The sequence below is a fragment of the Stigmatopora argus genome, chromosome 14 (genome assembly GCF_051989625.1).
Source record: "Stigmatopora argus isolate UIUO_Sarg chromosome 14, RoL_Sarg_1.0, whole genome shotgun sequence".
In the NCBI taxonomy this organism is placed as follows: domain Eukaryota; kingdom Metazoa; phylum Chordata; class Actinopteri; order Syngnathiformes; family Syngnathidae; genus Stigmatopora; species Stigmatopora argus.
In genome coordinates, this window is record NC_135400.1 from 17,063,562 (window position 1) to 17,079,458 (window position 15,897).

The window sequence follows — 15,897 nt, forward strand, 5'->3', positions numbered from 1 at the left end:
TTTGGGGGGGGCCGTTGCCACCCTTTGCCCCCCGGTTGATCCGCCCATGCAGTAGACAAGCATTAACACATTTTTGGGTCAATTTACTTTCAAAAACGTACCGTTTTGAACCTCAGAAGTACGATGTCGACGTGCTGCCGTAAGAATGTCAATCTTCCAAGAAATGAATAAATACACTGTGGTCACAAGTTACATATTTTTCTAGATATTTTATTTGTAAACGAAGAGAAAATGAATGCTATCATGAAAATATCACTGACATTGTTATCATGTATTTTTTTTTTAACAAATGAGTATTACGGCCACAGTGAAAAGAGAAATAAAAATATACAAATTACTTAGTGTATAAAGTATTAATCATGAGTTCATATGGTATTGTTTTTAATATGAAAACAGGTTTGTACTATAGATACACAAATATCACTTGTTACAATATGACTTAATATAACTTCTCTTTTTTTTAAGCAAAGTTGGCTCAGGACATTTACAGTATTGCATTTTAAAACAGATTTTTTAATTGAATTTCTTGAAAATATCTTCATTTTCAGATTACAATTTGAATCTACTCTTAATCTGGAATTATATGACAGTGTTCTAAACAAACTTGCCAAAAAAAGGAAACAAATCTTAATGCTGTCATTTTTTTTCTTTTTAGTGTGGCCCTAATAACTTTGTATTTTCCCCTTTTTTGCACTATGCCTCAAATTAATTGACTTGCATCAAATGAACTATCAATATTTCAATGCATTTTGCCATATGAATATTGTTGTAATCTGCGGTGGTGTTTTGAAGGAATATAGTTTAATAATGTCTCACATCACTGCGATCTGGGAGAAAAGTGTCAATTGTTGAAATATATGTAACAATCGCATTTTTGCATCAGGAGGTGCCGTTTTTGTTTTTATTTTATTGATGAATTCATAAATTTCAAGTGGTCCTTTATATTCAGCATGATGATTTATTGTCATGTGAGCCACTTACGAAAGCTCACATGTTTGACCCCGCTTGACCTTTCCACTCAAGTCATACATTCCTTTTTTGTTGTTGTTGTTGTTGTGTATACCCTTAACTTTGCTGCCACGGCTGCCGTAACATTCACTGTTTTCTTCTCATTTAATTGGAATATTTTTCTTACTCCAGCTTTGCACTGCGTTTGTCAATTTTGCGTGAAATCTCTTAATAAAGTTGAATTCTGTGTGATTATAGAAATGTTTCTGAGCATCAAAATTTCATTGTCACAGTAGCAAGAGGGTGACAATACAGACACAGGAAAAGTCATTTTAGACATAAATAAATAGGTCATAAATAAATAAATACATATATAAATAAATAAGTTGCTGAAAAATATATATATACACATATATATATATATACACACATACATACACACATACATATATATACACATATATACATACATATATAAATATACATATACACATACATACACATGGATGTACATGTTTACATACGTTTGGTCTTAACATTCAGCCAGTATAAAATGTGTGATTTTTAAATGAAGCAAAATTCTTTGTCTTGTCTAAAATGTCTTTTCTGTGTCTGTATTCTCACCCTCCTGCTACCCGAATACGGGATGAATAAAGTTATCTAATCCAATCTAAAAAATGGATTGAACAACAACAACTCTTAAATGATGACCCACACAACGACCAAACCGCACGGACAATACTTCCATCACATCCCATAAATGTATGTAATTTCGAGGTGGAAGAAATTTCTCGGCCTGACGCGTCACCCAAAATAGGTTGGCGACACGTGAAAACCGGGCAGGTGAAACGAAAACAATGCGCGGCGTGATCTATTAACCACGCCGTCCTAACTTTAGGTTGCGCCTTTGTTTTATTTGGGATACGCCCCGAGCCAAACGCATGCCTTTTCCGTGACGTGATGTTCATCCGCGCTCGTCCCGGCGGACCCGACGAGTCAACTGCCGTTTTGTTCGAACGGGCCGCGGGGGTGCGGGTGCACACCTAATGCGGTCCAGCTGCCAAGTGATGGGAGTCAACAGATGGCGTGCGTGTAAACTGTACTGTATGTGCGGGGATTAGGGGTACACGATGTGCCCATCGGGTTAGCGTGTTAGCAACTAGCCTACCGTATTTTTCGGACTAAGTCGCAGCAGGCAAAGAATACACAATGAAGAGGGAAAAAAAATACAGATGTCGCACTGGAGTATAAGTCGCATTTTTAGGCAGGCTATAATCTGTTTAAGCAGGAAGAAAGAAGAAATATGTGTTAAAAAGTTTTTTTTCAGATAATTATAGCTTTCAACAAAAGTTAACAGTGGTCATAGATTAAAAAAAAAAAGCGTTTCGCACTCGAGGATTAGTCGCAGGTTCAGCCAAACTATGAAAAAAAAATGCGACTTATAGTCCGGAAAATACGGGAGTGGAAATGTGATGGTCATTTATTAATAAATGGGTTATTTTTATGTTTTTAACCATTACTGACGTTGACAAGGCTAAAATGGAAAAAAATAAACGCCAATGTACTAGCTGATGATCATCAATTCTGGTTGTGATGTCACAACCAGAATGGATGAAAAAAAGTGGGCGTTCCCAGATGCATTGTATTGGATGGAATGGAAAACTCTTAAGAGCAAATTACTTTTCTACATGAAGAATTATTTCATTTTAGCCTTTACCATTTTTTGACATCTGAGGGTTTCAAGCCCAAACTTTTGAACAGCGGTCCGCCGAATTGCCCACTTTTCCTCACCGTTCTCAAATAACGAGGAAACGACGACGGCAAATATTTGTCCATCATCAATTCTTCCATCCGCTGTCATGTCCTGACACACGAGCTGGCGAGCGGAGCGTCTCCGTTCTATTTCCAAAGGCGCCGTTTATTCGAGAACGCGGGACGCGCGTGCTCCAACAACGCCGCCCGTCATCGGATACGACTCCGGGAGCCGGGGGGCTTAACACTTATTTCGGGGCTTAAAGGACCGACGGCGTTTTGGGGGTGTGCCGGGAAGGGGGCGGGGCTGACCAACGCCCCGTTTGGGGGGGGGGGGGCGTATTCTGACCTCTCGGGTGGCCCACATCAGATCCCTTAGATTTGGGAAGACGGTGGACCCGCGTTCTCTTCCCGCCCGTTCGTCCATGGATCAAATGGTACTGTCGAGGGCCCGGGAGGCCTTCGCGCCGGGGGCCGGGAGGATGAGCCACCCCGAGGCGTGCGGCGAGCACAGGGGGGAGAAGCTCACGCTCTTTTGCCTGGAGGACCTGGAGCCCATTTGTGGGCTTTGCGGGAAGGCGGCGGACCACCGTGGACATAGACTCTATCCTATTGGGGAGGGCGCCAAAGATTGCAAAGTAAGCCTTTGTCAATAATCGCAACGGTCGTAAGGTCGATGGAGATTCATGATATTCATTTTTGGCCTTTGAATTTTGTTGCTTTTTAATTATTTTGTTTGAACGAGACGAAGCAGTTTTTAAAAAAAAATCAATTTCTGTTACTATTTTTTTGGGGCTGTGATTATAATGTCATATCTACTACTATTTTTCAAATTTGATTTAATTATAAAACTTTTTTTAACCCTCGTATGTATATTTATGTTCAACATAAGTATTTTGAACAGATATCCCTATTCTACTTTTAATGACATTTTAATTTTAAAAAATCAAATCTTGCACTGTCTATTATAAAATGTTCAAACCCTCATATAAAAAGATTTATACATTTAATTGGTATAAATGTCACTCCACCCTGATTTGACTTTGACTGCATTTAATTTAATATTTTTGTTCAAATACTGACATTTTTGTATTTTATTCTCATGATACATATATTCATTTAATTTGTGCAGAATCTTACCCATTTTATCCTTCCATACATATTTATATTATTGGATTAGATTTTTTTTTAATTAATAAAAATGATTATGTTCCCCTTGTAAAAGTTGCGTTTGTGAGTTGTAAAGGAAGTTATTAAGGAAGTTAATATACAACATTTTGTACTTTAATACGCATGTTGATGGTTATCAGGGATTATTGCCGTTCTAATTATAGACTGATATTTTGGGTTTGACTGTGGCTGCTGGGACGGTGAAACTGGAGCCCCCCTCCCCGAACACCGCCGCCTATTGACCTATCTGTCCAATCTCTTCCGGGTAGGAGGAGCTAAAAAGCGCCCTGCTGCCTTTGAAGGAGAATTTATGGCAGTACAAGAAAGCCAAAACCGTGTGCGAGGACATGCACGAGCACGTTAAGGTATTGTTCAAACACAAAAAAGACGACCTACTCCAGGGGCGGAAAAACTTTTTTGACTCCCAGGGCCGCCCCCCCAAAATAAATAAATAAATCAATGGATGCAAGGGGCAACTTGAAATCCTTCCGCTTTTATTTGGTAACTAGACAACTGGAATCAGGGAAAAGAGATGTATTTGAATTTATTTTTGCATTTTAATTTTGATTTTTTTTTTAAATACATTAAAGATCTACCCTGGTTTTCTACAGCACATCTTCAGCATTTTTGAAGCGACTAGCTGCATCTAGTTTTAAGTTACATTAATCCCAATTGCTAAAAATAATAATAAAAATAATTCCTAAATTTAAATTATCCCCTATTTTCAGCAAATTTTGTAAAAAAAAAAACAACAACAACAAAAAATGAACATATTTTCCCATCTGGGACTGCTTATCTATTAATGGCTAACATTTATGGGTTAAATTTAAAAAAAAAAAAATATTTAAACAAATATAAAGATTAATTAAATAAAAACAATATGATTGACACAAGTAAGCCGCACCATGATTCTGTCCGTAACGTAAAAATTGGCTAACATTTACAGGTTAAATTTAAAATAAAATAAATACAGACGCTCCCCTACTTACGAACATTCAACTTACGAACAACGGTACATACGAACATGTCTGCAAATTGCGTTTAAGTCCAAAAATGTTCGCAAGTCCAATTTTGTATTTCGCGTCTTTTTCGGAGTAGTACTTCTTTCCGCCGCTAATACCGACGCCTGGCGCTGTGAGAGCTCAGCTCACCCAGCATCTACCTTCTTCGTTGCAATGCGGAAGTGCTTTTGGACAGTTTCTAATACATAAATCTATCTCTCTCTCTACAGTACTGTACATATTCTCTCCATTTTATTAAATGTTTTTTTTTTCAGTACAAACCAATGCGTGTTACTTATACAAGCCTTAAACATACAAATGCACTTATATAAACCTTCAATATACTTATATAGGCCTTAAACATAAATTATAATACAAAATATAGCACTAAATCAACTTACAAACAAATTCAACTTATGAACAATCGCTCGGAACCAATTGCGTTCGTAAGTTGAGGAGTGTCTGTACTGTTTAAACAAATATATTAATTCTAAAGATTTATTAAATAAAAAAAAATATGATTGACACAAGTAGGCCGTACTACGATTCTGTCCGTAACGTAAAAAATGCTCCTTTTCGGCCTCTCGTGAGCTCAAAATAAGAACGCGGGTGTCCATTTTCAAACTATGACGGACGGGCAAAGCCATCTCAGATGACAGTTGGTCGCCTTCCAGTCATGAGCAACATCTCCAAAACGCAGAACCAGGCGGAGCACGCGGAAATGCAGATCAAGAAAGAATTTGAAGCGCTCCACCTCTTTCTGAGGGAGCAAGAGACGGCCAGGCTGGCCGCCCTCAAAGCCGAGGAGGCCCACAAGAGTCTGGCCATTAAGCAGAGGATCGAGGACTTGGACCAAGAACTGACCTCGCTCTCTAACGTCATCCACTTGGTGGAGGAGGAGATGCAATTGCAAGATATCCCCTTCCTCAAGGTGGGGGAAAACTCACTTTTTTTTCCCAATTTCTGAACCATAACAACTCCTGTTTTATCGTCTTTGCAGAATTACAAGGACATCATCAGAAGGTGAGCCTCCATTTCAAAGCTATCCAACATAGAAGTAATTCAAGTAAAATTATTTATTTGTGCAATTGTGCAGCACAAAACAAGGGCACACAAAAAATTTACATTTATATATTTGATTCTCATTAGTAGACTTCTAAATAAAAGAAAAAAGTTGAGCTTTCTTCATTTTATGCTCTCTTTGTTGTTTTCTCTTGTGTTAATATATAGTAGAAAACATTTTTCTACAATATATCTTGGATTTTAATTTATTCAAGAAATAATGTAATGTGATCATTACATTATTTCTTGTATAAATTAAAATCATACAAGGCATATTGTAAAAAAAACGTTTTCTACTATATATTAACACAAGTAGAAACAAGAGTATAATAATCAAGAAAATAATTAAGAAAGCTCAACTTTTTTCTTTTATATAGAAGTCTACTAATGAGAACCAAATATTTAAATGTAATTTTTTCACGTTTTCTACTATATATTAACACAAGAGGAAACAATCAAGAGGTTGATTGATCATCAAGTTGTTTTTCCCAGAACGTGGATAAACTCGATGCAACCCGAAGAATTGTTCGGCGCTCTGATTGACGTGGCCAAGCACACGGGTACGCTCAAGTACCAAGTGTGGGAGAAGATGAAGAAAATTGTCAAATACAGTGAGTCACTTACTCAATGATAAGACGCTAAGACTCATAAGTAGCCTAGCATGCCTGATTTTTGGGATGTGGGAGCTGGAGTACCCGGAGAAAACCCACGCAAGCCCCGGGGAGAACATGCAAACCCCACACAGCTGGGACCCAACCCTCGACCCCCACAATCGCCATTTTGCCACACGTGCAAAAATACGCGATCATGCCTTCCTTAGCGGATAACGTAAATAACGGCACAAAATATATGTCCTTCCTCCCCCAGGCCCCGTGATCGTGGACCCCAACACGGCGGCCAACTGCTTCATCCTATCCGAAGACCTGACGGCGGTCCAGAACACCTCGCAGACCTTCAAGCTCCCCAACAACCCGGAGCGCTTCGACATCAGCGCGGAGATGCTGGGCGCCGAAGGCTACACCAAAGGCCGCCACAGCTGGTGCGTGGAGGTCAAGGACAACAGCTACTGGGTGGTGGGCGTGGCCAGCCAGTCCATTAACCGCAAAGGCAAACACGTGCTGACGCCCGCCGAGGGCTTCTGGACCGTACGCTTCCGCAACGACGAGTACAAGGCCTGCACGGCGCCGTGGCAGCCGCTCAACGTGAAGGCCAAGCCGGAGGTGGTGAGGGTGCTGTTGGACATGGACCGGGGAAAGGTGGCCTTTTACAGCCCCCCGGAACGGGAGCCGCTCTTCACTTTCACCGACGTCATTACGCCCAGAGCCTTTCCTTACTTTTGCACGGCTTGCAAAGAGCACCCGCTGACCATCCTGCCCGCCAAACTGACTCTATCCACCGACTGAGGAGGGTCGGGTGAAACTCGGTCCTGAGACCGGGGGCCGTGCTGGGTCAGCCACTGTGTGGCGTTCGCAATAAAGCGCTAAAAGCACTCCTAGTCAGTTTCTATTCTTATACGCTTGCGGCAAATGTTGAACATAGTAATCCCCCCATTATCGCGCAATTCACTACTTTGCGATTTTTCCAGTATTCTTTTTTAAAAATGATTATTTTTTTAAGTTCATAAAAATGTGAAAATCCACGCTGAAACTCGTAAGCGGAAGCTACTCTTGCTACTAGGACTCGGCACTAAAGAAAAAAAAACTTTGCTATTTTTCGATTATCACCGCCATGTTTGGTCAACATTAACCGCGATATTCGAGGGATTACTGTATATCATTAAACGTGGCCCGCACAGATGATTAAATTCAGCCAAGTTATAGTTTTTCAGTGTATAGACAAAAAATACATTTATGCCAACCCAAAAGGAATTAAAATGGAATATAACAAAAATTTAAAAAAATCTTTTCAACCAAAACGAGATTTATGAAAGAAACTCCAAAACCATATTTTGAACTTTTACCCGAGCACGGTAAGAAAAAGTATGACGCAATGAAACCTTTCTACTCGAGTGTTAACCCCATTTTGAGAACTACCGTTCCAAACAAAAAGAAACCAACTCCAAACTTTGTCTTAGATTAAAACTTTAATTCGGAGTTCACACAAAAGCTGTCTTTTGAAGATGTATATATTATTTTTCTTCCTACTTCCAGATGATTTCACTTATACATGTCCTATGAGAGCCAATCTTAAAATAAATTCCCCATAAAACTCCATTCCTCTTTGACATAAGGCACATTAAAAAGGTGTTTTTTTTTTACATGTACGGACATGAAAATGGATTAATTTGTTCGATCCCCGGCATTAAAATCATTAGCATTTGACCTCGTAACTCCCTTCACGACGCCGCGTAACCCTACGAGAATAATTTCTAGTTCCCTGTGACAAAGTTGACCTGGCAACGCTTTTGCGCTCCTAAACTTAGAAAGACTACTCAAGTATTTACGGCGAAGGTTCTGTGAGGTCAAGGAGGTAAAAAAAAAATGCCCTGCGCATTACGCGGCAAATTACTCCTACAGTGTTAAAAACAACAAAAATACAGTCACCTGTAACAATGCTGCCTGGTTGTGTAGTCGTGACACCTCTGTTCCCTGAAGGGTTAAAATTCCAGACTTCCGCCTCATAAATGAACTCGGGCCTCCATGATGTCCGCAAAGAGCCCGTCGTCAATCGCCACGTAGCGGCCGACTTTCACATTTAGGAAGTAGATCCGGTCGCTTGTAAAACGTGGGTCGAAACCTTCCCTCTGCAGCCTGGTTTTCTGAATTTTGAAAGTGCCTGAGAAAATGTGAAGAAGAAAAAACGATATATGAGACACAATTGAAGAATGGGAAGTCGTCGGCCGCGCTTTACCCGTGGTGTCGACGGTCGGCATTAATCGTAGGAAGACCGGCCGAGCGTACGGCGGCAGGGCGCTCTGAACTCTCTGGAGGAAGGCGTCGCAGTCGAAAGTGCCGTTGGAGTCGGCGATGGCGGCCATGCCGGCCTTCCCTTCCACACCTGGGAGAACATCAACTATCTTGAAGCTGATATTAAGGGTGTAACCTCGCCTGAGGCCGCTTTTATCATAATTCTTTTTTCCAATTAGACTCTTCTGCATGCATACTGTCATTGATTAGCAATAGTGAAACAATATTGCCAAAAGAATTGACTTTGTTTTACTTTAAAAGTGGTAAAAAATGCACACATTTTCATGCATTTTTTACTTATAAATATATATTATCTAAATAAATACATTTGAAATAAATTTAAATAAATATTTATCATCTTAAATAAATAAATATATATATATTATCACAATATATCTGCGTAGGCGGCGCAGTGATGAGTGGTTAGCGCATCGGCCTCACAGCTCTGGGTTCCTGGGTTCAAATCCCGGTCGGTCCACCTGTGTGGAGTTTGCATGTTCTCCCAGGGGCTACGTGGGTTTCCTCCCACATTCCAAGAACATGCATGCTAGACTGATTGGACACTCTAAATTCAGGGTGTCCCCACACCTCAGGCCAGGAGTCAGCTGGGATAGGCTCCAGCACCCCCTGCAACCCTCATTAGGATAAAGCGGTTCAGAAAATGAATGAATGAAAAAATCTGAGTATGGCTCTGAAGGAATAACATTTAAAATTAGGAATTGTTTATGACTCTCTCTGTCAAAACTGTTTTCGACCCCTGCTGTAATAAATACGGATATCGCGCTCGCTCACCAGGCACCGTCACGCCGTAGACCGCCACGTCGGTCTGATTCAAGATGTTGCTCAGGATGCCCTCCACTTCCGTGGTGGACACGTTCTCGCCCCGCCAGCGGAAAGTGTCGCCGCTGCGGTCTCGGAAATACATGTAACCAAAGTCATCCATCACCAAGACGTCACCTACAAGAGACGCCGCCATTTCAATATTATTAGGAGCCTAAAGATAAACGAATCGTGGCAGACACAAAGAATCGTATGGTCGAGAAAGTTGAGTTTTCCATTTTTCAAATGACTACATTTCTGAAAGACGCGCATTTCCGCCGCTAACCTGACAAATAGGCCATGTCATTTTTCTTGAAGACATTTTGGGCGATTTTCTTGTTCGTGGCTTCGTTGTTAACGTAGCCGTCAAATCGCCTGAGCGGATCCTTTTGATTGATGCGGCCCACCAGGAGCCCCGGCTCACCTGGAAAGTAGAGGTGATGGGGGGGCTAGCATTCAAGTCGTTTTACCACGTAGAGGAAAGCAGATCGGTCGGTGGAATCACCGGGTTGGCAGGGCACGCAGAGGCCTCGGCTATCCCGGACCAGCTCCATGGTGTCCTCGTGCACTTTGACCAGACGGATGGGGTAAACGTTGGGCAGAATGCGGCTGTTGAATCCACAAGCCCCCACCTAGAAACGGAGGCCGCTTGAGCCAATTTTCCCAAACGCCGAGGCGATTGCCGACCTTGCCGTCCAAATTGGCGACGCTGCAGTTGCACTCGGTGGCACCGTAGAATTCTCCGATTCGCGGCACCCCGAAGCGCTCGGTGAAGGCTTCCCACACGCTGGGACGCAGGCCGTTTCCCACGGCCAGGCGGACCTTGTGGGCCTTTTCTGATGGGCGCACCGGTTGAGAAAGCAAGTAGCGGCAGATTTCGCCAATGTACTGGATGACCTACAAAAAACAAAAAAAAAACAAAGAGTGAATACCTAGAGAAGCCACTCTGGAATAATATTTTCTAATTCAAGTATCAAGTATTATTTTTCCCCTCTCACTTGAATCCATGTTATTTGTATAATAATAATAATCGGACATAGGCTTTGTCATCATCATTGACTCGACAATTAGACTTTTGTCAATGATGACAAAACCTTTGTCCAATTATTATTATTATTATTATACAAATGACATGGATTCAAGTGAGAGGGGAAATAAGTCATTATACTACCTTGTTAATTCAGTTCATGTAAATCCACCCATTTTCATTCATGGGATATATAAAATAGAGTTTTATAGATAGGAAAAGGGCTATGATTTTTATGATTTTGTTTAATATACTAAAAAAACACACTTTGTAATCATAACAAATCTATTTTCCCATTTGTAATAATAAAGCAAAAATGTGGAATGTGTATTTCTTTTGCTATGCCAACGAAAGTCAAGCTAGTGCTGCTAGCCCACAAAAAAACTACAAAAATGGCCGCTTCAAGTTTAACAGAAACACGTTCGCTTACAGTGCAGTTATACTTGATGCAATCATCCCAGAAGCGACTTGCTGAGAATTTCTTCTTGACGACGACCGTGACACCGTGTATCAAACTTTGGCCGACTCCCATGATGTTACCTGTTTAAGAGGAAAGTAAATGCGAATCAGTAACACGCGGACGGGAAAAAAAATGCCGCCAAAGAGTCATCAATGGAACCTGCGGAATGATAGAGAGGAAGACAATCATAGATGATGTCATCCGGGCGGATCCCAAACGCATAGTAGCCAAATGCAGCGATTCGGTAGTACCTGTACAACAACAAAAATATTCTCAGACTTCTACGGATATTCACGTGCTACTTCATTTTTTGTTATTGTTTTGTCAAAGGGTAACATACCTACTGTGCACGACAATAGCAGCCTTGGGTAGGCCGGTGGTGCCAGAGGTGTAGATGTAAAACAAACAGTCTGCAGAGGAGAAAGCTGCATATTTTAGTCACGGGTAGGAACAATTAAGAAACAGGAGAAACCGAAAGAAAGGAAAATGAAAATAAGAAAATCTTCAAAACATGTAACATTGTCTGTCTTTCTCATTCTGTCATTTGTAGTCCTAGCCGCCCTAACTGACCTTGAGTCCTACAGAGAACCTCAACATCTGCATCTCCAGCTCTGTCGCGTATTGGTCCTCACGTGTCCAAGCTCCTCATCACGGCTGGCCTCACCACTGCCTGATAATCATCATTCCTTTGACCTTTCTAAATGTTCCTCTCGGCCTACTGAGGTAAAAATCTGGCTGTAGTTGAATTAACATTACATGAATGGATACTTTCCTAAAAAATAAAAATATACCGTATTTTCACCACTATAAGGCGCACTTAAAAAGTCTTAAATTTTCTCCAAAATAGACAGGCCCCCTTATAATCCAGTATGCTTTATATATGGAAAAAAAATTAAATAGGTCATTCATTGAGGGTGCGCCTTATAGTCGTGAAAATACGGTAATTATCCTCCAATCTATTTAGACGAGTCTCCAGTTCCCATGCGACCTTATGGAAGTTGAAAACAATTATTGATTTTTCTTTGTCATTGTTGACAAACCTTTGCACCCCTTAACCCCACCAAAATGCAGAAATTTGCTGCTTGTATATTTATTTGACATATCTTTAAAATGACTGGAAATGTGAATATGTTCAACCCTCAAAATTCAGCTTAGATGCTATCAAGACCCCCCCAAAAAAAGATTAGTCTGGAGCCCTAAGTATCACTGAATCGACTGTGTAACTGTAACAATTTTAGATCAAATACCAAACCTATTTGTAACAACAACAAAAAAGATGACTGAATCAAGGGAACGGCTTATATGCGCACAAGACTTGCTATAGTCTTTTTCACCAGTAGATGTAAATACGGTATATGACTTGGCCAATATAACAGTCCTCGGAGGAAAAACAAATCTACAGCGTGGCAAAGAAGAGTTTGACATTCCTGGCATAGAATATAAAAAATAAAAGTATTATGGAAGATAAATGAATCCAAAAGTGAATGCCACTAACCATTCATGCCTTTGTGCTTAACACAGGGCAAAGGGGAATGTCTCGGCATGGACGCTAAAATTGGATCCAAGGGCGTGGCCCCCAAAAAGGCCTCGTGATTGGTGTTGGGGTCTCCGGTAATAAACCTCTGCATGGAATGACTGAGGGAGGCGCTGACCTCCATTATGGCTGAAATGCAGGAAAAAAATAATTATTATTATGTATAAAAAGACCAATCGTGACGTTCAAATACTGTACGTACCATCGGCGAGCTCCGCCCCAAAGACAATGGCCCGGGAGCGAGACACTCCGATGCAGTGAACGAGCGAGTCTGTGCGGAGGTTGAAGTTGATGAGAGCCGCTTCCACCCCAACTTTGGCCAAGCCCAGCCAGAGCGCCACCTGCAACGGGCGGCTCTCCATGAAGAGGGCCACCACGTCTCCGGTGATCCAACCCTGACTTCTGGCCCAGTTGGCCACCGCGTTGGAAATTTGGTCCAGTTGGGTGAAGGTCCAGGCTTCCCCCGTGGCCTCGTAGATCAGCGCTACTTTGTTGGGGTGGCGTTTGACCGTCTGGGCGAACATGAGGAGGACGTTGCTGTCGTCGCGCATGTAGGGCCACAGAGCTAGCTTGACCCTGAGCAGCACGCATAAACCCCTGCGGAGAGAAAAGTCAGAAAAATAACAGATGAGATATTGTCAAGAATTTTTCTTCCGTAAGCGAAGAGCGTTACTACGGCGACGTATCGATAACCAACACCGTCGTAATGTGCGTTCATTTTAAATAGAACTAGCGCGAAGAGCTAGCTTGCGGCTGAGGGGACACGAGACGTTAGCACATGTGAAATTTCGCACTTGTGCACGTAAAACTGTATAGTTTAAGATTTTTTTAAAATATAATGTTGTTATAAGTATATGTTAATAGCAATATCTCCGTTAATCCCCACAAAAACGTCTGCCTCAGCAAAGTTTTGATCAGAATAGACACCAGAAAGTGTATAACGTCCTTCCAAATTATTCGCCAATCAGCGACAAGCGACGAGTCGCTTGCTCAACGACAGACTTTCGCGTTTTGCCATTGGCTCCCGTGTGTCGAGCTCATCACCACCACCTAGTGGTATCGACTTATTTCGTTAATTTAGGCTTTTATTTGAAGTGTGACGCTTATTTTTCCAAGGTGAAAAGTAACATAAAAATGTGTCAAATAAATGCCTCCATTTTTAGCTACACAGAAAGGACACATTTAGAATTTCTCTGGGAACAAAGTTGGTCGGCTTCTTCAACTTACGTAGCATCTCTTTTGAATGTCCGCGCCGCCACATAGAAGTACTTCCATTTGCTGACACCCAAATAAACCCCAAGTCCTGCCACTAAACTCCAGGGCCAGGACACCCCGAGGAGACGTAGCAGTCCCATGGAGACCAGAGCCGCTGACACACTCGCTGCATTGTGCATTCTACAAGAAAGACAAGATTAGATAAACGACAGCTAGAAAAAAGCAAACGATAGACTTGCAATTGACACATAGATAACACAAACATAGATAAGGAGACAGCTAGACAAAACACTTTTGAGGGCTCATTCACGTGATAAATGTTTAAAATAGAAATGACTCAAGCGTGGGTGGTATATTGACCACTCCTGAATTTACGTTCACATTGGAGACAGTTCGGCGTAAAATGAACATGTAATAAGTGTTAATAAAACAGGTCACGTGTCTTAGCCTAGCATGAATGAACTTAACTTACCCGTAAAATGAACATGTAATAAGTGTTAATAAAACAGGTCACGTGTCTTAGCCTAGCATGAATGAACTTAACTTACCTCAAGTAAACAGCCTTGGCGGTGTTACCTTTCACCCAATAACCCAAAGTTAACTGGGGGGGGGGTCACGGCGACATGTAAATGTTTTCAATATATACTTCCGAATTGGTGCGGCCCTTCCTAGCGATAAGAGGCTTACTATTCAAAGGGTGTTGTTAGTTTTGTTATCAAGACTTTTGCATATCGCCGGTTCGCGTGGTTTCAGTACAAAAAAAAGAGTGGCTTGACATGTCAAATGTCGCCCGACGTACGTGATTTTTTTCCGGAGTCGAGTACGCCTTTTACAACCGAGAGTCCATTGTTCATATCCGCATAGTTAAGCTACATAAAATTGCGCGTATTTAACTTCTTAGGGTGGTCCTCCTGCATTTTTTCCTCCTTCTGTACTCCATGTTGAAGAGAGACATCGCCAATGAGACCCCGCCCTAGCACCAGAGAGGAAGCACTCCTATTGGTCAACTGAGATGCTTGTCAAGCAATACGTGGTTGCTATTGGACAATTTCACACCGCCTCTTAAAAATCGAATGATATTTGTCAGATGTTGATGAATGGTACGACCAATGGCACGGATGACTAAATGTTGCGTAAATATTTTGAAAATAGTACACATCGTTCGAAACACTCCACTTTTGACCTATAAAATTAATTAATTGAGTAAATTCAGAACACTGCCGCATTGAACATAAAGACATATCAAGCTGTTTGGACTGTATTGGTAGTTTGGACTGTTTTGGTAGTGATATTTTGTATGAATTGCTCGAAAATGTCTCCCCAAAATCAGCATAAATGACCCGGTATTAGTCATTAGATATATTATATAGACCACGTTTTGGGTGAACTAAAATGAAATGCTATAACAAGCCTGCAAGTCACTTTTTCTTCCATTATAAGGTGAATTGAAAACATAATGACCTATAAATCCCAAATCCAAAGGAATATTGCTCACTATACAATCATGAAGCATTGCTAAAGCTACCAGGAAGTGACTCAAACAATCACACAAACACAGGAAACCTGCGTAATAACGACCTGTTGCACCACATGCTCGCACAAAAGCTCACATTCCCTCCTTCACCTGACTTGAGCAGTTTAAGAACATACCTGTACTCTTGTGGCCCCCAAAAACAAAGCCCAGAGTCCAAATAAAAGTCCTACTGACCGAGTACATTAGCGTACAATGAAGTCCTGCATTCTACAAACGTAACGACCAAAAAACGACACTCCATTTACGACTTCATTTACCCAAACAAGATTGGGCAGTTCCCTAAGCGTATATAGTACGTGTTCCACCTGGTTAACAAGTTCTCCACCATGGGAATGCCTTTCAGTTCAATCTCATACTGAAAACTGCTGTAGTTTGTTTATTTATGTCATATTTTCCAATGGAGCGACTGAATAAGGTTTGAATTTTTTGAAAATGAATTCTTAAATCATGGCATCAAATTCACCCTTTG

General features: G+C 41.2%; 2 protein-coding genes across 3 annotated transcripts; one reads left to right on the plus strand and one right to left on the minus strand.

Annotated features, from left to right (window-relative positions):
• The first annotated feature begins 3,122 nt into the window (after window positions 1-3,122).
• On the plus strand, window positions 3,123-7,422 carry trim35-13 (tripartite motif containing 35-13). Its single transcript, XM_077619442.1, has 6 exons — window positions 3,123-3,338; window positions 4,140-4,235; window positions 5,572-5,802; window positions 5,872-5,894; window positions 6,426-6,544; window positions 6,801-7,422. Exons 1-6 carry the CDS (start codon window positions 3,126-3,128, stop codon window positions 7,334-7,336), a joined length of 1,218 nt encoding a protein of 405 aa, XP_077475568.1. The 5' UTR covers window positions 3,123-3,125; the 3' UTR covers window positions 7,337-7,422.
• Window positions 7,423-8,188: 766 nt separating this feature from the next.
• slc27a1a (solute carrier family 27 member 1a) lies at window positions 8,189-15,708 on the minus strand. Of its 2 annotated transcripts, none has more exons than XM_077619441.1 (13): window positions 15,545-15,708; window positions 13,907-14,074; window positions 12,882-13,276; window positions 12,641-12,808; window positions 11,486-11,555; window positions 11,305-11,396; window positions 11,116-11,225; window positions 10,346-10,555; window positions 10,164-10,290; window positions 9,945-10,082; window positions 9,632-9,796; window positions 8,784-8,930; window positions 8,189-8,708 (listed from the first exon to the last, which is right to left on the minus strand). In XM_077619441.1, the coding sequence occupies exons 2-13, from the start codon at window positions 14,071-14,073 to the stop codon at window positions 8,551-8,553; spliced, it is 1,947 nt and encodes a 648-aa protein (XP_077475567.1). In that variant the 5' UTR covers window position 14,074; window positions 15,545-15,708; the 3' UTR covers window positions 8,189-8,550. The 2 variants fall into 2 exon arrangements, with proteins under 2 accessions (XP_077475567.1, XP_077475566.1); XM_077619440.1 differs by lacking the exon at window positions 15,545-15,708 and adding an exon at window positions 14,443-14,862.
• Between the last annotated feature and the right edge of the window lie 189 nt (window positions 15,709-15,897).